Source organism: Macrobrachium nipponense, chromosome 38 (assembly GCF_015104395.2).
Source record: "Macrobrachium nipponense isolate FS-2020 chromosome 38, ASM1510439v2, whole genome shotgun sequence".
NCBI lineage: Eukaryota > Metazoa > Arthropoda > Malacostraca > Decapoda > Palaemonidae > Macrobrachium > Macrobrachium nipponense.
This window is the reverse complement of record NC_061098.1, coordinates 47,437,547-47,459,235: the sequence shown is the minus strand read 5'-3', so window position 1 is coordinate 47,459,235 and position 21,689 is coordinate 47,437,547. Positions and strand designations below refer to the sequence as shown.

The window sequence follows — 21,689 nt, the reverse complement described above, 5'->3', positions numbered from 1 at the left end:
TTAGGACAGATGGGGAAAGCAGGAGAGGATAGACAGGATGGGGAAGAAGAGGGGAAGAATATAGAACGATGGGGGGTTTAGAGAGATGATAATATTGACAGATGGAGCCAGGAGAGAGATAATATAGACAGATGGAGAGGGCCAGAGAGATAATAACAGATGGGGGAGTTAGGAGAAGGGATAGAGATTTTAAACAGATGGAGCCTAGAGAGATATAAGAAATGGAGCTAGGGGGAAGAGAATATAAGACAGATGGAGCTAGAGGATATAGACCAAAGATGGAAGCCTAGGAGGAAAGGATAGACAGATGGAGGAGAAATATACAGATAGACCGATGGAGCCAGGAGAGATATAGACAGATGGAGCCCAGAGGGGAGATTAGACCGTGAAAGAGAGAGATAAAATATAGGACAGATGGAGCCCAGAGAGATAAATATATGGGGGACAGATGGAGCCAGGGAGAGATAATATGGGGGGACGACTGGAGCCAGGAAGGAGTAATATAGAACCAGATGAGGCCAGAGGGGAGAAATAATTAATAGAACAGATGGGAGGCCAGGAGAGTAATATAGGAACAGATGAGCCAGAGACCGATGGAGCCATACGAGACAGGGGGGGGGGGGGAAGGGGGGGAAATAATAGGACAGATGTAGACAGACGGAGCCAGAGAGACCGAGATGTACAGACGGAGCCAGAGAAGACCGAGAGTTAGCCAGACGGAGCCAGAGACCCGGAGATGTAGACAGACGGAGCCCAGAAGAGACCGAGATGTAGACGGGAGCCAGAGATACCGAGATGTAGACAGACGGAGCCAGAGAGACCGAGATGTAGACAGACGGAGCCAGAGATACCGAGATGTAGACAGACGGAGCCAGAGATACCGAGATGTAGACAGACGGAGCCAGAGAGACCGAGATGTAGACAGACGGAGCCAGAGATACCGAGATGTAGACAGACGGAGCCAGAGATACCGAGATTGTAGACGACGGAGCCAGAGAGACCGAAGAGATGTATAGACAGAGAGAGCCAGGAGATGGGACCTAGATGGAGGAGAGAGACAGACCGATAGGAGAGGGAGAGAGACCGAGATGATAGACATGGAGAGAGAGAGAGATGGACCGTATAGAGATGGAGAGAGAGGAGATGGACCGTATAGAGATGGAGAGAGAGAGAGATGGACCGTATAGAGATGGAGAGAGAGAGAGATGTAGAGCGAGAGAGAGAGAAATATAAGAGATACCGAGATGTAGACAGAAGGAGCGAGATGGATACCGAGAACGATAGACAGGAAGGAGAAAGAGAAGAGAACCGAGAATGTTAGACAGAGAAGGAGCGAGAGATACCGAGATGTAGACAGAACGGAGCGAGAGGAGAGAGACGAGATGTAACACAGAGGAGCGAGAGATACCGAGATGTAGAACCAGACTGGAGCGAGATACCGAGATGTAGACAGACGGAGCGAGAGATACCGAGATAGACGGACCGACGATGAATACCGAATGTGACAAGACGGAGCGAGAGATACCGAGATGTAGACAGAAGGAGCGAGAGATACCGAGATGTAACCATACGGAGGCGAGAGTCCGAGATTGTCAGGACCAGACCTGACGAAGAGATACCGCCTTAGAACAGAATAGCGAGAGATACCGAGATGTAGACAGACGGAGCGAGAGATACCGAGATGTAGACAGACGGAGCGAGAGATACCGAGATGTAGACAGACGGAGCGGGATACGAGATGTAGACCAGACGGATCGAGGAGATCCGAGATGTAACAGACGGAAGCCAGAGATACCGAGAGAGATGTAGACAGACGGAGCGAGAGATACCGAGAGAGATGTAGACAGACGGAGCCAGAGATACCGAGAGAGATGTAAGACAGACGGAGCGAGAGGATTACCGAGATGAATGCCTAGACAGAACGGAGCGAGAGAGAGAGAGAGAGGAGAGAAACAGATGGACCGTATAGAGATGGAGGAAGGAAGAGAGAGAAGGGATGTAGAGCGAGAGTGAGAGAAATATAAGAGAGAGACAGAGATGTAGACAGACGGAGCGAGAGAGAGACAGACAGATGGACCGTATAGAGATGGAGAGAGAGAGAGAGATATAAGACAGAGCGAGAGAGATATAAGACAGAGCGAGAGAAATATAAGACAGAGCGAGAGAGATATAAGACAGAGCGAGAGAGATATAAGACAGAGCGAGAGAAATATAAGACTGAGCGAGAGAAAATATAAGACTGAGCGAGAGAAATATAAGACTGAGCGAGAGAAATATAAGACTGAGCGAGAGAAATATAAGACTGAGCGAGAGAATATAAGACTGAGCGAGAGAAATAATTAAGACTTGAGCGAGAGAAATATAAGACTGAGCGAGAGAAATATAAGACAGAGAGAAATATAAGACAGAGAGAAATATAAGACCGAGAGAAATATAAGACAGAGAGAAATATAAGACAGAGAGAGAGAGAGGGGGGGGGGGGGGATTTTAGTGGGATTTTAGTGTTAGTTTTATTGTAGTAGTTTGTGGTGTGATATTTCGGTGTATGTTGGCTACTAAGCATATTGTAATAATAAAACAAACTATAGTAATACAAATGTAAATATAGTATAATAATAATAATTTACCTCCCCGCCGACTACCCCCAGGGAAGTCCCACGTGGCCTCCCCCTTCCTGTCTGACGGGGGGACTTTCTACAGGTTGTTCAACCCCCAGGTGGGTCTCGTGAGGCGCGAGACCCAGTTCCCTCGCCTCCAGGTGGAACGGGTGGGCGACTTCGCCTACAACCCCCTTTCGAGTAAGTAGCAACCCTCCCCCAGGTACCTAAGGAAAAGTTGAAGTTGAGTGACATTAGGTTACTTGAAAGTAGCGTTACATTGCAGGGTTCCTCGGCAATAAGTTACTCAAGTTACTTAAGGGTCAAGTTACGTTGAATGAATTGCACTTCTTGAAAGTAGCATTACGTTGAATGAAGTTGCACTTCTTAGGCAGTTTTTCGGCAATAAGTTACTCAAATTACTTGAGGGTTAAGTTATGTCAAATAAAGTTAACACTTCTTAAAAGTAGCGTTACGGTGGATGAAGTTAACGCCGGGTCATTGGAGTTACTAATGGGTAATGTTACTTAGTTACTTAGAGATCACTGTAATGTGAATAAAGTTTTGTCGCATTACTCGAGGGAAAGTTACTTGGAGTAAAGTTTGCAGTTACTGAAGGGTAATGTTACATAAGGCTAGTGTTACTTTCAGTAAGGTTATGAAACATACTCAAGGATTGTGTTACTGGAGGACTGTGTTATCAAGGGTGTCACTACCAAAGTTACTTGAGCATGTTACTACAAGAGTGTGGTAATGAAGCTGAGTAGGGTTACATAAGTTACTTAAGGAGCATGTTACTTATTTTGTGCTAATAAAGTTACTTGAGCATGTTATATATTTGTGGAGTGAGTGAGTTAAGGGAGCGTCTTGTTACTTAAGGGAGCTCACTACTAAGGTTACTCGAGGGCAATGCTACTTACGCTACTTTAACGTCAACACTACTTGGGTTACTTGTGGATACCGATTCTTAAGTTTCTTAAGGATTTAGTTCCTCAAGGGTAGTACTACTTTATTTACTTAAGGATGTGTTACTTAAGAATAGTGCTACTTAGTTACTTAGGGGAGCACTACTTTATGGTCTGATGGATTAGAATAGTTTTAAAATGGCCTGTTACTTACACTGATTACAAACTATTTTCTGTAATAACATTCAAGGTAATTATATTGAATTACACATTTTTTGTTACATTAAGTTTTCTTTAATTACAAAATTCTGTTATTACCCTAAATTTCTTTAATTACACTAATAATTTTGATTATGCTGAAATAATTTTAATTACACTGAAATAATTTTCTTTCATTACACTGAAATAATCTTTTTTAATTGCACTAATGATTTTAATTACACTGATTTTCTTTAATTACACTAAAGATGATTTTGTTAATTACACTAAAATAATTAAATTAACTTATGCTAGTGTTTTACTTTTCCAATTTTTTCAATTACGCTATGTTAATTACACTAAAATTTTCTTTGACTACACTAACAAACTAATTTCGTTGTGAATTACACAATTTATTTATTATTAAAATAAAAACAAATTAATTACACTGCTAGTAACACAAACAAAAACCTATTTTCTTGGATAATTACACTGAAGCAATTTTTTGTGACAAACTAAAATGAATGATTGTTTAATTACACAATGAATGTTAAACATTAAAACCTATTGATTTTATTTAATTACAATAAACCATTTTCTTAATGAAAATTTATTTTATTTCAATTACACTAAACATAATAATGGTGCAGTTAAAATTTTGTTGTTAATTACACTAAAAAAATTCTATCAACATCAGCAGGTAGTGATATGTTGATTACAATAACAAACTCTTTTCTTAACGTTAAATACGATTGGTTGCCTTCATTTATTACACTAAAAGCTAATAAATTCTTGAAAAACTCCGAACAAAAAACTCTAACATTGAAAAACACTGAACAAAAAAACTTAACATTCAAAAACTCTGAACAAAAAAACTTAACATTCAAAAATCTTTATTCCTTTTAACATAAATGATTTACTTCATCGGTGAATTACTTTAAAAATGTTTCCTTTTTTTAATAACATTAAAAACCAATTATTTACTTAACATTAAATCAATTTATTTCCTTTAATTACTCTACAGCAAACCATTTTCATTGTCAAATTCATTACTAACAAATCATTTTCTTTGAGTTACACTAACAACTGGCAATTGTCCTTAATTTTACTAACCATTTTTTCTGTGGTAATTACAATTTTTCTATAATTACACTAGAATTATTTTTTTAAAATTACACTTGACAACAAACTGTTTTATTTATTAAGTTATTAACGAACTATTTTCTTCACTTGACAACGAGCACTTTCCTTTCTTACATTCAACATTGAATAAGTTTTTGTTAATTTTGTTATTACCATAACCATGAACAATTTAATGTAATTATAGTAATACAAAGAATTTTGTTAATTACATTAACAATAAAATATTCCTTTGTTAATTACATTAACAATGAACAATTTTCATTGTTAATTACACTAACAAACAATTTAGTTATTTACACTAACAATGAAAATTTTTGTTACACTAACAATGAACAAATTTATTGTTAATTTCACTAACACTGAACACAAGTCTTGTAATTAATTACACTATAACGAACAATTTTCTTTACACTAAACTAAATTTTCTTTGTTGATAACACTAACAGTAAACCGTTTTCTTTAATTACACTAACAATAAAGAATTTTCTTTAATTACAGTAAACATTTTCTTTAATACTAACAAGCAAACCGATACCCGTGTTAATTATACTAAAAACGAACCGTTTACTTTGTTAATTACAGTAACAGCAAACTATTATTTGTTACACTTACAGCAAACAATTCTGTGTTAATTACACTAGTTACTGAAATAAAATTTTAATTACACTAGTTACTGAAATAAAATTTTAATTACACATTATCTTCTTGTTGATTTAACTTCATTTTCTTTGTTACACTTTATTTTCTTTTTTTTTTTCTTTTGTTACTTACACTTTATTTTCTTTGTTAATTACACCAGGATCCGTCGTCATCAGTGACATATACCAGAAGACCTTGCTGACCGTGCCCTTGGAGAGCGGCAGAGTCAGGCACTTGAAGGACAACGTCGCTGCCGTCGGCCTCTCTGTCGGTCAGTCAGTCTCTCTCTCTCTCTCTCTCTCTCTCTCTCTCTCTCTCTCTCTCTCTCTCTCTCTCTCTCTCTCTCTCTCTCTCATTATATTAGTAAATGCCCTTTATTAAACCTTAAACGCTGAATGGACGTATTAAACGTCTAGTCAAAACTTCTCCCGTATGCCGAATGGACGTACCATACGTAGACTCAAAAATTTTTTTTTTAAATTTGCGGAAAAATACTTATAGGCCTACCAGCCGAAAACTTTTGAATCACGCGCCTTGGGGGATGCTGGGAGTTCACGGATCGAGGTGTTGTTTTGTTTACAATCTTTACGCAAGCGCGAATTTCTTTCTTGCCGCACTAAAAAGTATCTGACATCTCGGAAATTTAGTTACTTTGACATAATTTTTGTACCATTTTAAATTAGCTGTTACATGGATTATTATATATGAAAATGTGCGCATTTTTATGTAGAATACAACAAAAAAATAGCTACTCATGATTGTAGCTTTTATCAGTTTAGAGATTTTTATATAAATAACGATGTGCCAAAATTTCAACCTTCGGTCAACTTTGACTCTACCGAAATGGTGAAAAAACGCAATTGTAAGCTAAAACACTTATATTTTAGTAATGTTCAATCATTTACCTTAATTTTGCAAGTAATTGAAAGTCTCTAGCACAATATTTCGATTTATGGTGAATTTATGAAAAAACCTTTTCCTTATGTCCGCGCAGTAACTCTTCCGAAAAAAAATCATACATGCGATTGTGGTAATGTTTGCACCATTTTAAAATTAGCCGTTACATAAAGTTTTATATATGGAAATGTGCGCAATTTCATGCACAATACAACTAAAAACCCATAGTTGTAGCTTTTATCAATTTTGAAATATTTTCATATAATAAATGATAAGTGACAAATTTTCAACCTTCGGTCAACTTTGACTCTACCGAAATGGTCGAAAAACGCAATTGTAAGCTAAAACTCTTATTCTAGTAATATTCAGTCATTTATCTTCATCTTGAAACAAATTGGAAGTCTCTAGCACAATATTTAGATTTATGGTGAATTTAAAAAAAAAAAACTTTCCTTCCCTCCGCGCGCGGATTCTCCGCCACAAAATCTCCAAAATGCGTACGTCCCATTCTCGGAATATTTGCTCCGTTTCATATTAGGCATTTCATAGAGTTTTATATATGAAAATGTGCGCAATTTCATGTAGAATAAAACGAAAAATATGTGAAGGTTGTAGCTTTTCTTATTTCCGAAATAATTGCATATAAAAAATATATATATAAAAAAAAATGACTTGTCAACTTTAACTAGTCAGATATGGTCGAAAACTGCATTTGTCAGCTAATACTCTTACAGTATAGTAATATTCAATCATTTGTCTTCATTTTGAAAGAAATTGGAAGTCTTTAGGACAATATTTATATTTATGGTTTATTTTTGAAAAAAATATTTGTTTACGTCCGCGCGTTACGAATTCATGCATTATTTTGTGATATTTTCTGTGTTGCTTTTATTGTTTTACAATGTGTTATATACCAAAATGATCGCAATTTAGTGTACATTACAACGAAAAAAAATAACTTGTTACCTTTAACCGTTTTGTGCACAGCGCGATTTGAATACAATTATATATGAAATTTCGTTTTTGCGCTATCATATATCGCATTATTTATATATAATTTTTTTCACTTTTGATGGTTGCATACTAAACTTCAGCCAATGACAAAAAAAGGAGCCAAAAATGAACTCTTAATCTTGAAAACTAAGCGCGCTGTGATTTTTTGAAAAAAAATTTTCCGCTTCCGCGCTCACTCTGAAACGCCTCCGGCACACGGGAGACATTTTTTTTTTTTACCGCTTCAGCGTTTAAGGGTTAATTCCTTTGTGTGTTATTTAAAATTTATTAGTTTTGTTACTTCTATTTATTTTATTGGTATGTTTTACATATTAAGTGTTCCCCCGTATTCACGGGGGATGTGTACCAGACCCCGCTCCCCCTCCCAGGAATAGTTGAAACCCCCTATGAAAATGCTTATAAATGCCTATTTTGTTAAAATGCGAGAAAAACCTACTATAAATTTGTATACCTTTTTTTTATCACAAAGTGCATTTTATGATGAAATTGATAAAAAAAACTATTTTGTGGATACTTCTCGTATAAAGATAACGCAAATAGGCGAATTTCCCATGAATTAAGGGGTATATGTTCCAGAAAGAAATCTGCAAATAAGGGGGTTTCACTGTACAGTGGACCCCCCGTATTCGCGTTCTCTAGATTTGCGGACACTCACATTCGCGGATTTCTCTTGGGAACGTTTCCCTGCATTATTCGCGGAAAATTCGCGCATTCGCGGTATTTTACTATGATAAATATCCACAAGTTCCTGGTTTTTTTTTGATTAATTTCATCATAAAATGCACTTTTTGTGATAAAACTATTAAAAAAACCAAGCATGAAAATTTTTAGTGGGTTTTTCTTGAGTTTTACTAACAAAATAGGCTGTTTTTAGCATTTTTATAGGGGTTCCAAATATTCGCGGGTTCTACCTATTCATGGGGGGGTCTGGTACACATCCCCGCGAATACGGGGGGACCACTGTACTTATTTTTTATTTTATTATCTCCCCGTATTGATGGGGTATGTGTACACCAGACCCCCACGAATAGGTAGAATCTGCGAACAGTTGGAACCTCTATAAAAATACTGAAAAATGCCTATTTTGTTAGATAAAACTCAAGAAAAATCCACAATTTTATACGATTTTTTAAGTTTTATCACAAAAAGTGCGTTTTATGGAATAGGCAAATTTCCCGCTAATAATGGGTTGATGGTCTAGAGAGAAATCTGCGAATACGGGTTGTTCACTTAACTGGTTATTTTAGTTACTGATATTAAATTTTATTTTTTAGATTTTTTTTATTGATATTAATTTTAATTTGATTAAATTTTACTTTTTATTGATGGTTTTTTGTTAAAAACTTAATATTATGAGTAGCATACCTGAACTTCAGAAATATTCTGTAAGATTCCTGTCTCATTCCTGTATTCCCTATTCCAGACTGGCTCCGCAACAACATCTACTGGGTGGACGGAGAGAAGCGCGTCGTGGAGGTAATGTCCTCTGCAGGGGGCCTCCATCGTGCCGTCCTTGGCAACGTCTCCCACAACCCGACGGACATCGCCGTGGCTCCCTTGCAGGGGTAAGGCCAGGCCTCGGCGGGGCACTGTAGGCATTACTTGAATGGGGCCCTTTGCACAGTGGCCTCCCTTCCGAGGCCCCTAGGAGCTGTGTTGCAAAATCCTCCTCCTCCTCCTCCTCCTCCTCCTCCTCCTCCTCCTACTCCTCCTCCTCCTCCTCTCCTTCACCTCCTCCTCCTCCTCCTCCTCCTCCTCCTCCTCCTCCTTTGCAGACCTCTCTGTTCAGCCTTTCAGACCATTCTATTCAACCTGTTAAGCCTTTCGGACCATTCTGTTCAACCTGTTAGGCCTTTCGGACCATTCTGTTCAACCTGTTAGGCCTTTCGGACCATTATGTTCAACCGTTAGGCTTTCGGACCATTCCTGTTCAACCTGTAGGCCTTTCGGACCATCTGTTCAACCTGTTAGCCTTTCGGACCTTCTGTCAACCTGTTAGGCCTTTCGGACCATTCTGTTCAAACCTGTAGGCCTTCGGACCATTCTGTCTCAACTGTAGGCCTTTCGGACCATCTGTTCAACCTGTTAGCCTTCCGGACCACTTACTGTTCAACCTGTTAGGCCTTTGGACCATTCTGTCAACATGTTAGGCCTTCGGACAATTCTGTTCAACTGTTAGCCTTTCGGGACCATTGTTAATACCTGCTGTTAGGCCTTTCGGACCATTCTGTTCAACCTGTTAGGCCTTTCGGACCATTCTGTTCAACCTGTTAGGCCTTTCGGACCATTCTGTTCAACCTGTTAGGCCTTTCGGACCATTCTGTTCAACCTGTTAGGCCTTTCGGGACCATTCCTGTTTCAACATGTTAGGCCTTCGGACCATTCTGTTTTTCCACCCAACCTGTGAAGGGCCTTTCGGACCATTCTGTTCAACCTGTTAGGCCTTTCGGACCATTCTGTTCAACATGTTAGGCCTTTCGGACCATTCTGTTCAACATGTTACGCCCTTCAAACGATTCTGTTCCTCCTGTGATGGCTTTCAGACTAAATTTCTCCTATTAAGCCTTTCAACCCTTTGTTCATCCTGTTACTTGAGCCTTTCAGACCTGTCTGTTTAACCTGTTATGCCTTTCAAACCATTCTGTTCCTCCTGTTACTTCAGTCTTTCAGACCTTAGTTTCTCCTGTTATGCCTTTCAACCCTTTCTCCTGTTCCGTGCGCCTCAGTGGTGTGATCGGTATGGTCTTGGCCTGCCACACCTCGGTGGTAGAGAGTTCGATTCTCGGACATTCCATTGAGGGGTTAGAGATGTGTATTTCTGGTAATAGAAATTCACTCTCTACGTGGTTTGGAAGTCACGTAAAGCAGTTGGTCCTGTTGCTGAATAACCACTGGTTCTATGCAATGTAAAAACTCCATACAAGCAAACTAATCTCTCCTGTTCTTCTGTCACTCAGCCCTTTAAACCTTTCTATTCCTTGTTACTTAAGCCTTTCAACCCTTTCTATTCCTTCTGTTACTTTAGCCTTTCGAACCTTTCTATTCCTACTGTTACTTGAGCTTTTCAAACCTTTCTATTCCTACTGTTACTAGAGCCTTTTAAACCTTTCTATTTCTTCTGTTACTTGAGCCTTTTAAATCTTTATACCTTCTGTTACTTAAGCTTTTGAACCTTTATATTCCCTCTGTTGCTTAAACTTTTTGAATCTTTCTATTTCTCTTGTTGCATTTATACTTTTGTTTCTCCTGTTATGCCTCTTTAAGCCTTTCTGTTCCTCCTGTTACTCCTTTCAAACTTTTCTGTCCCTTTCTCTTACAACTGTTATGCCTTTCAAACCTTTGTTTGTTTTCCTTTCAGGTTATCATTTTGCATTTTTGGTTTTATCGAAAGTTTTTAACCTGGAAAGACTCGCTACAGAAACTTTTGATTTTTGAAAGGTTAAATTTCTGGTAGGTTAAAATCCAAAAATAAGGTAAGGTTAGATTTCTGGAGTGTTAAATTTCTGGAAGGTTAAATTTCTATAGGGTTAGATTTCTGGAAGGTTGAATATCCAAAAGTGAAATAAATTTAAATTTATAGGAGGTTAAATAAGGTTAAATTTCCCAAAGTGTAATAAGGTTAAATTTCTGGAAGGTTAAATATCTAAAAGTTAAATAAATTTAAATTTCTGGATGGTTAAATTTGGGAGGGTTAAATGTCCCAAAGTGAAATAAGGGTAAATTTCTGAAACTGAATATCCAAAAGTGAAATAAGGTTAAATTTCTTGAGGGTTAAATATCCAAAAGTAAAATAAGGTTAAATTTCTGGATGGTTAAATATCCTAAAGTGAAAGGAGGTTAAATTTAGGGAGGGTTCAATTTCTGGAGGGTTCAATTTCCTAAAGTGAAATAAGGTTAAATTTCTGGAAGGCTAAATATCCAAAAGTGAAAAAAGGTTAAACTTTTGGACTATTAGATTTCTGGAAGTTTAAATTTTTAGGTTTCTGGAAGGTTAAATATCCAAAAGTGAAATAAGGTTAAATTTTTGGACTAATAGAATTCTGGAAGGTTAAATATCCAAAAGTGAAAAGTTAAATTTCTGGAAGGTTAAATATCCAAAAGTGAAATAAGGTTAAATTTCTGGAAGGTTAAATATCCAAAAGTGAAATAAGGTTAAATTTTTGGAAGGTTAGATATCCAAAAGTGAAATAAGGTTAAATTTCTGGAAGGTTAAATATCCAAAAGTGAAATAAGGTTAAATTTCTGGAAGGCTAAATAAGGTTAAATTTCCAGAAGGATAGTTTCCTTCAGGTGAAACCTCCAGGAAGTTAAACTTCATGTGAAACATCCTTCAGGTCGAATTTCCTGAGGGGGCAAACATTCTGAATGGTATATATTAAGCAACCTCTCTTCCTCCCCCCCCGGCAGGTACTACTTCGTCACAGATGCAGGACTGGTGCCCTTCATCAGGAGGTGCGGCCTGGATGGCAGGAGCTGCCTCTCGATAGTCACCAAGGAGCTTTACAAGCCTGTTGCGATAGTCATGGACAAGGACCCCGAAAGAGGTGGGTGTTTATAGCCTGCACTTGATCAGAAACAAAGTAACAAAGAGCCTGTGTTATAGCCTGAAGCCTTGAACTTGATAAGTAACTTGTCATATAAGTAACAGTCCAAGTAATAACTTGTCATATAAGTAACAGTCCAAGTAACAAGGACCCTGTTTTATAGCCTGCACTAGATAAGTATCAGTCCAAGTAACAAAGACCCTGTCTTATAGCCTGCACTTGATAAGTAAAACCAAGTAACAAGGACCCTGTGTTATAGCCTGCACCAGATAAGTAACAGTCCAATTAACAAAGACCCTTTTACGGCCTGTACTTAAATAATTTCTAGACTCTAAGTAACATACTTAAAGTTCATTAGATAAGTCTATACTCCCGCAACCTCCTGCAGAGAGGATCTACTGGTGCGACAAGGGCGCAGGACTCATAGAGACAGCGGCTACGGATGGCAGCCGGAGGGTGACCCTGAAAATGAACTTGTACTCGCCCATTTCTCTCCTGGTGTCAAAGGACTACTTTATGTGGACGCTGGAAAACAGCGACAACCTGTACATCGCTTCGAGCGGCACCAGCGACACCAGGGTCTTCAGCCTGAGTGAGTTCTCGAGTTGGGAGTTTCCTCTTTGCCTTTTGTCTCTTCTTCCGCTGTCTCTAAATGTTCAAACAGTCTGCATTTGAAGCCTTGCATCTTCTCGAGTTGGGGGTTTGTTGATCGACACTCCCCTGCAGCTGCCCTTCGAAGGGCTTCTATTTTGTTTCTATAGGGGGTTAGTTCAGTCAGTGGTCTCATGCAGTGCACTGTAGGCATTACTTAACAGTTCGTTGCAGTGTGCCTATGGCCCCTAGCTGCAACCACTTAAGTTCTTTTTACTGTACCTCCTTTCATATACAGTGGACCCCTCGTATTCGCGTTCTCCGGATTCGCGGACTCTCACATTTGCGGATTTCTCTCGGAAACTTTTCTCTGAATTATTCGTGGAAAATTCGCATATTTGCGGTATTTTTCCATGAGAAATATCCACAAATTCCTTGTTTTTTTTAAATGTTTCATTATAAATGCACTTTTTGTGGTAAAACTATTAAATGAACCAAGTATGAAAATTTGTAGTGGGTTTTAATTGAGTTCTAACTAACAAAATAGGTTGTTTTTAGCGTTTTTATAGGGGTTCCAAGGTCTTGTCAGGCTTCAGTTTCTGAAATCTGTATCTTGAACAATTTTGTAGTTGCAATCCCTAATTATTTTTAAGTTGCTTGTTCAAGTACTTTAAGGCTGTTTTAAGTAAATCTTTACTAAAGTGGAGTTGTGCATCATACCTAAGTGGGGGTACTTTAGTATAATGTAAGAGTCAAAACAGCTCTTCTAAAACATTTTTTCTTTGTTTTTTTACTAATTCAAAAAGTTCTGAACTTTGCAAACTATTTTTTCCTTAGTAACTACTTGTTCCATATGAATAGGATCTATCGGCTACCTAAAATAGAGTAACTCATTTGCGACTTTGAACACTCACGGAAACCTCTGTCCGCAGAACTGGATCCCGCGAGTTATGGCGTTCGTGTCCTGCTGCTGGCCGACGTGGGCTGGGAGGTCCCCACAAACGTCAGCCTTGCCTTCTGTCAGCACGAGAGTGGAGGCTGCAGTCAGCTCTGCCTTGGGAACAACACTCACTCGCAGGTATGGCTCAATTAGGAAGTTGTTTGGTAAGTGGGCAAATTCATAGGGTTTGTAACAAACCCCCCACTGTTCTATAGGTTCTTAAATACTTGAAAGAACCGGTACTGGATGATCTGTCAGAAATTGAAACATAGGAGGAAGGAGCTAAACAAAAACAAAAAGGTGGCTTTAAACTAAATTATTATACAAAATTTAGTGTGGTGTACATTTATACAAACGAGTTGGTAACTTTACCAAAATGATTTGGTACAATGTTTACAAACTGTTGGTAAATAGAATCCAAAACAACAGTCAAAAGCAAAACACTTAGTCGGTACATAGTTACACGACATGAATTTGTACAAAAATAACTACAGTAAAAGACAACATAGCGGGGTTAGTAAAATAAATGAAGACATCAACAAACGTATGATGTAAATATATTACAAGACCATCATGGATATAACAAGAGCAACACAATGAACATACAAGTAAGATGTGCATCATAGACAAAACACATGACCTCTTTACAAAATAGTTCCCCCCAAAAAACGCTCTTCAATAAAATGAGAACAATCTCAAAATACACACGTCCTAACAGACAAACTCAGGAGAGCTGTCGCGACAGAAAATACTGTGAACAGGGACAAAGCCCGACAGACGAACATGAGTCTTAAAGACAGCTATATGCTGCCCTACAAGAGCAAATCCACACATCAAATGCACACAATAGTTGTCAAGGCAGCCCACCTGCTACTGAAGAGGAATAAATCCATACACCAGGGTGGGGTCATCCTCCAACCTGATGCTGCTACAATGCGGTTGAGCTACTGACACTATGCTGGCCTTTTACCAGCTGCCAAAGTCGGACCCCATCCACAGACATCAGCTCACAGACAAGTAAAAGAAAGAGGACAGGTGAAACAGTGAACAATCTGAATAAGACTGTTTTCCCACCAAAGCTACAACAAAACATTACAAGTTGTCCGGTTAGTTAAGGAAGTTGTCCATTAAGTAGATCAAGTTATCCAGTAAGTTAGGAAGTTGCCCATAAGTGGGCAAGTTCATACAGTTGTCCAGTAAGGTATGAAGTTGTCCGTTCAGTCAATCAAATTATCTGGTATGTAGGAAAGTTCATAGTTGTCTGGCACATTAGGAAGATGCCAGTTAAGCTTATCAAGTTGTCCGATAAGTGGGTAAGCTCATAGTTCTCCCGTAAATGGGCAAGTTCGTAGAGTTGTCCAGTAAGTGGGCAAGTTCATAGTTGTCCGGTAAGTGGGCAAGTTCATAGTTGTCCGGTAAGTGGGCAAGTTCATAGTTTGTACCGGTAAGTGGGCAAGTTCATTAAGTTTGTCCGCCGGTGAAATTGGTGGGCAAGTTCGTAGAGTTGTTTCCGGTGAGTGGGAAGTTGGTTAGAGTTGTCGGTGAGGGGCCAAGTTTCGTAGAGGTTGTCCGGTGAGTGGGCAAGTTCGTAGAGTTGTCCGGTGAGTGGGCAAGTTCGTAGAGTTGTCCGGTGGGTGGGGCAAGTTCGTAGAGTTGGGCCGGTTTTTTTTTTTCCGGTGAGTGGGCAAGTTCTTAGATGTTGTCCGGTGAGTTGGCAGTTCGTAGCGTTGTCCGGTTCTTTGGGCAAGTTTCGTAGAGTTGTTCGGTGAGTGGGGCAAGTTCGTAGAGTCGTCGTTGTGGGTTGGGGCATTTTTCCGTAGAGTCGTCTCGGTGGTGGGGCAAGTTCGTAAGTTTGTCCGTGAGGTGGGGCAAAGTTCGTAGATTTTGTCCGTTGAGTGGGCACGTTCGTAAGTTGTCCGGTGAGTGGGCAAGTTCGTAAGTTGTCGCCGGTGAGTGTGCAAGTCGTAGAGTTGTCCGGTAGTGGGCAAGTTCGTAGAGTTGTCCGTGAGTGGGTCAATTTCGTAGAGTTGTCCTGGTGAGGGTGGGCAGTTCGTAGAGTTGTTCCGGTGAGTGGGCAAGTTCGTAGAGTTGTCGCGGAGGGGCGGACAAGTTGTAGTAGGAGTGGTTCCGGTGCCTGTGTTGTGCAAGTTCGTAGAGTTGGGGTACGGGGAAGTGCGGCAAGTTCGTAGAGTTGTTACGATCCGGTGAGTGCGCAAGGGTCGTAGAAGTTGTCCGGTGAGTGGCAAGGTTCCGTAGAGTTGGTCCGGGGAGCGTGGGCAAGTTCGTTAGAGTTGTCCGGTGAGTGGGCCAAGTTCGTAGAAGTCCGGTCGGTGGGTGGGGCACGGGGGTTCTTAGGGGAAAGTCGTTCCGGGGTGGTGCAAGTTGAGATAGAGTCGGTCCGGGTGGCTGGGGCAAGTTCGTAGAGTCGTCCGGTGGGTGGGGCAAGTTCGTAGAGTCGTCCGGTGGGTGGGGCAAGCTCGTAGAGTCGTCCGGTGGGTGGGGCAAGCTCGTAGAGTCGTCCGGTGGGTGGGTTGGGCAAGTTTCTAGAGTCGTCGGTGGTGGGGCAAGTTCGTAGAGTTTAGTCCGGTAAATGGGCAAGTTCTAGGAGGTCGTTCCGGTGCGGGGGTGGGGCAAGCTCGTAGAGTCGTCCGGTGGGTGGGGCAAGTTGAGAGTCGTCCGGTTGGGTGGGGCAAGTTCGTAGGAGTCCGCGGTGGGTGGGGCCAAAGTCGTAGGAGGGTTGTCGGTGGAGTGGCGGGGGCAAAGCGTAGAGTGTCCGGTGATTGGGGCAAGTTTGTAGAGTTGTCCGGTGAGTGGGCAAGTTCGTAGAGCTGTCTAATATAGGTCACAAATCTTCACCATGGGGGAGATCACATTCAGGTCACTTAAGGCTGGGCAGTGTATTCCGTATGACGTGGATTGTAAATGTTTTAATGGTATAGTGCTCCTTAATGTATCATTTTGAAGCCAAATACTTGTAGTTCAGTGAACCCTTTCAGAATTTCAAATTTTGAAGTTTCTCAAATTTCTGCTTAGAAATTAAATAAATTCTATCAAGCTACTGTGTGAATTTATTTTCAATGGTATAGTGCTCTATTGTGCTACCTATGGTGTCATTTTGAAGCTAAGTACTTTAGTTACTGAAAAGTGAAGTGAATTCTAAAGTAGTCTCCTCCCAGGTGTGCGCCTGTGGTCTCGGGTACCAGCTGGACAGTGACGGCAAGCAATGTAACCCCATAACTTGCCCAAAGAACTTCTTCGCCTGCGGGAACTCGCATGAATGTATCCTGAACAGCTGGAAGTGAGTTAAGTGTTTTGGCTTGAGAGCTATAAGTATTGACCTTGTTAAGTGGCTTGCTATGAGTATTGAACAGTTGGAAGTGAGGAGTGGTATTAAAGCTGTAAGTGGGTAAAGTGAATAATAGTAGTGTTATTAGAGTTGTGTGTTATTTTGCATAGTATAATGCTTTTGGCAAGTTTTATGGATGTTTGAAAATCTTGAGGTGCAACGAGAGAGAGAGGGAGAGAGAGAGAGAGAGAGAGAGAGAGAGAATTTGTCATTACAGCCTGAATGAAAAAGAAAACATCGTAGCTTCAGAAAACATCGTAGCATATGTAACCGTGTAATGTGACATCATGCAGCATTGTACCATTGCATAACATTGTAACATTAACCCTTAAACGCCAAAGCGGTTAAAAAAAAAATTGTCTCCCGTGTGCCGGAGGTGTTTCTGAGTGAGCGCGGAAGCAGAAAAAATATTTTTAAAAAAAAATCACAGCGCGCATAGTTTTCAAGATTAAGAGTTCATTTTTAGCTCCTTTTTTTGTCATTGGCTGAAGTTTAGTATGCAACCATCAGAAATGAAAAAATTATCATTATCATATATAAATATAATGCGATATGAAAGCGCAAAAACAAAATTTCATATATAATTGTATTCAAATCGCACTGTGCGCAAAACGGTTAAAGGTAACAAGTTTTCTTTTTTTCGTGGTAATGTACACTAAATTGCGATCATTTTGGTATATAACACATTGTAAAACGATAAAAGCAACAGAGAAAATATTGTCACTAAATAATACATGAATTCGTAACGCGCGGACGTAAACAAATATTTTCTCAAAAATTCACCATAAATCTAAGTATTGTCCTAGAGACTTCCAATTTCTTTCAAAATGAAGACAAATGATTGAATATTACTATACTGTAAGAGTATTAGCTTACAATTACAGTTTTCGACCATATCTGACGAGTTAAAGTTGACTGAATGTCGATTTTTTTATATATATATTTTTTATATGCAATTATTTCGGAAATAAGAAAAGCTACAACCTTCAAATATTTTTTGTTTTATTCTACATGAAATTGCGCACATTTTCATATATAAAACTCTATGAAATGCCTAATATGAAACTGAGCAAATATTCCGAGAATGGGACGTACGCATTTCGGAGATTTGTGGCGGAGAATCCGCGCGCGGAGGGAAGGAAAGATTTTTGTTTAAATTCACCATAAATCTAAATATTTTGCTAGAGACTTCGAATTTGTTTCAAGATGAAGATAAATGACTGAATATTACTAGACTGTAAGAGTTTTAGCTTACAATTGCGTTTTTCGACCATTTCGGTAGAGTCAAAGTTGACCAAACGTGGTTTTTTTTCTATCGTGATTTATATGCAAATATTTCAAAAATGAGAAAAGCTACAACCTTCAATTATTTTTTGTTGTATTTTACATGAAATTGCACACATTTTCATATATAAAACTTTATGTAACGGCTAATTTAAAATGGAGCAAACATTACCACAATCGCACGTATGATTTTTTCGGAAGAGTTACAGCGCGGACGTAAAGAAAATGTTATTTTTTCATAAATTCACCATAAATCAAAATATTGTGCTAGAGACTTCCAATTTGTTGCAAAATGAAGGTAAATGCTTGAATATTACTAGAATATAAGCAGTTTAGCTTACAATTTCGTTTTTCGACCATTTCGGTAGTCAAAGTTGACCGAAGGTTGAAAATTTGTCACTTATCCTTTATTATATGAAAATATCTCAAAACTGATAAAAGCTACAACCATGGGTTGTTTTTAGTTGTATTGTGCATGAAATTGCGCACATTTCCATATCTAAAACTTTATATAACGGCTAATTTTAAAATGGTGCAAACATTACCACAATATCGCATGTATGATTTTTTTCGGAAGAGTTACCGCGCGGACGTAAGGAAGGTTTTTTCATATTCACCATAAATCGAAATATTGTGCTAGAGACTTCCAATTAGTTGCAAAATTAAGGTAAATGATTGATTATTACTAAAATATAAGTTTTAGCTTACAATTGCGTTTTTCTACCATTTCGGTAGTCAAAGTTGACCGAAGGTTGAAATTTTGGCAATTATCGTTATTTATATGAAAATATCTCAAAACCGATAAAAGCTCCAATCATGAGTATTTTATTGTTGTATTCTACATAAAAATGCGCACATTTTCATATTTAATACTTCATGTAACGGCTAATTTACAATGGTACAAAAATTGTCTAAGTGACGAAATAATTTCAGATGTCACAGATACTTTTTAGTGCGGCAAGAAAGAAATTCGCGCTTGCGCCCCTGCGTAACGATTGTAAACAAAACACCTTGATCCGTGAACTCCCAGCATCCCCCAAGGTGCGTGATTCAAAAGTTTTAGGCTGGTAGGCCTATAAGTATTTTTCTGTGAATTTAAAAAAAAAAAACTTTTGTAAGTCGACGTAAAATACGTCCAGTCGGCACACGAGAGAGAAAAAATGTCGACGTAAAATACGTCCAGTCGGCAGTAAAGGGTTAAGTAAAATCTTTTTATGTAACTTCATATAACCTCGTATAACGTTGTATAACATAATGTAACATAGCATCACAAATTGTCAAAGTAACAATGTAACATATGTAACATCCTAACATCATGTAACATAAAAAATAACATCAAATCTCTTCTTGCGTAATGGTTTGGGCATCCACAAACGTAGTCTAGCTGTGTAACACTGTATAACCTCGTGTAACATCCTATAGCATCATATAACATTGTAGTATCATGTAACATTGTATAACATCATAACGTCTAACATTACGTAACATTGTAGTATCGCGTAACTTGTAACATTGTAGCATCACGTAATGCCATATAACATCACATGACATTGTAACATCGTATAACATCACATAATGTAGAAAATAACTCCTCTCCTCTTGTTACGTAACTAACCTCAAAACCCAACAACGTCAAAACCCAAGGTAACGTCCTTTGAACTTGCAGGTGTGACGGGACTCCAGACTGTGCGGACGGCTCGGACGAGAAGAACTGCTCCCTGGGGGAGCACAAGCAGTGCCATGAGGACGAGTTCCGCTGCTCCACCTCTGGGAACTGCGTCAGCCGGGCATGGGTATGCGACGGGCACAACGACTGCCTTGACGGGTCGGATGAGAAGCTGTCCACGTGCCCCCCCGCCAGCAATAGGACCTGCAGATCGAGTAGGTCTTTGGTCGATGTTTGGAATGATTTGTATTTATTTTTTTTACTTTAATATTTATATTTTTGTTTTAATCTAGTTTCATCTATTTGGATCTGTTTGTATTTTTACTATAACTTTTTCCTATATTTTTTCGTTGATATTTGTATATTTATATGTATTTATATTTTTATTTTTTATGTATTATATTTTTGAAATATTTAAATTGTCCTTATTTTTAAATAAGTGTTTTTAGTATATTATATTTATATTTTATTTATATTTATATCATTAACTTAATGTAATTTTACATTTATATCTATATTTTAAAATTTATATTTGTAGATTTTTCTACTTGTGTGCATTTTTGTCTATTTCGTTAATCAGTTTTTACCATTAAATGTCTTTGTATCAAAATTTTTTAGTTTTTTTTATATTTTATTTGAATTTTTTTTTATATTTAGTATGTATTTTTACTATTTCCTCTGTTTAGATTTTTGTATATTTATATCTATTTGTAGATTTTCGTCATTATCTGTATTTTTGTCATATTTTTATATTTGAATTTCAGTTCCATAATAATAATAATAATAATGATAAATTACAATGTTATAATTTATAGTAATGATGATAAATGAAAAATAAAATCAATTATACACAAAAAAGAAAAGTACAGAAAAGGCTAATATTTTTAATGAAAATAGATGGTAAAAACTTGATAGCCATTCCCAAATTCCCATTCCAAGAAGGCCAATTTCCCATTCCAAAATTACCAAGAATCCCAAATTCCCTTGGCTAGATTTCCCAATTGCCATTTCTTGAATTCCAATATCTAAGTTCCCATTCCAAAATTCTTTCATTCCCATTGTCATATTCCCATTCCAAATTATATTCCCAACTCTCCTAGATTCCCAAATCCCTGTACTTCCAAGGTTCCTAAATCCTAAAGATTCTCATATTCCCAAATCCCAAGATTCCCAGATTCCCATTCTCAAATAACCATTCTAAGATTCCCAAATTTCCAATTTCCAAATTCCTTTGATTCCCAAATCCCCATACTTCAAAGGTTCCTAAATCCTTAATATTCCCATATTCCAAATCCCAAGATTCCCTGATTACCAACATTCCTAGATTTCCAAATTCAAAAATTTCAAGGTTCCTAGATTCCCAAATCCAAAGATTCCCAAATCCAAAGATTCTCAAATCCCTAGATACCCATATTCCCAAACCCCCAAGATTCCCAAATTTCCATTCCAGACTTATATGCATGCACGAACGGCCAGTGCATTCCCAGCATGTGGCGTTGCGACGGGGGAAAGGAATGCGAAGATGGCTCAGACGAGGAAGACTGCCCCTCTGGCTGCCCTGGGCACAAGTTCGCCTGCAAGGACGGTGAGGGAGGGAGGCAGTCAGTTACTGTTGCGTCTCCTGACTAACCATTTTTTATTAGTTTTCCTTCATCTCCTCCGTTCCTCATCCAGTTCATCTGATTTCAATTCTTAGTTATTTCTTCAGTACAGTGGTCCCTCCATATTCGTGGGGATTGTGTACCAGACCCCCCCCCCCCCCTGCGAATAGATGGAACCCCTATAAAAATGCTGAAACCTCCTATTTTGAAAAAGAAATCCACAAATTTACTGTGTATAACGTGTTCACTTATAAGTATTTACGTTTTTATAAAATTCAAATGTAAATACTTATAAGTAAACACGTTATACACAGCAATTTTGTG

General features: G+C 38.5%; 1 protein-coding gene across 1 annotated transcript in view; it reads left to right on the top strand.

Annotated features, from left to right (window-relative positions):
* Positions 1-21,689, top strand: part of LOC135209727 (vitellogenin receptor-like) — a 136,004-nt gene that overhangs the window by 57,555 nt on the left and 56,760 nt on the right. The window contains exons 16-24 of the mRNA XM_064242492.1: positions 2,649-2,798; positions 5,643-5,753; positions 8,817-8,958; positions 11,801-11,937; positions 12,326-12,529; positions 13,461-13,606; positions 16,645-16,766; positions 19,765-19,979; positions 21,215-21,349. Coding sequence (XP_064098562.1) covers positions 2,649-2,798; positions 5,643-5,753; positions 8,817-8,958; positions 11,801-11,937; positions 12,326-12,529; positions 13,461-13,606; positions 16,645-16,766; positions 19,765-19,979; positions 21,215-21,349 — 1,362 coding nt within the window. The remainder of the gene's footprint in view (positions 1-2,648; positions 2,799-5,642; positions 5,754-8,816; positions 8,959-11,800; positions 11,938-12,325; positions 12,530-13,460; positions 13,607-16,644; positions 16,767-19,764; positions 19,980-21,214; positions 21,350-21,689) is intronic.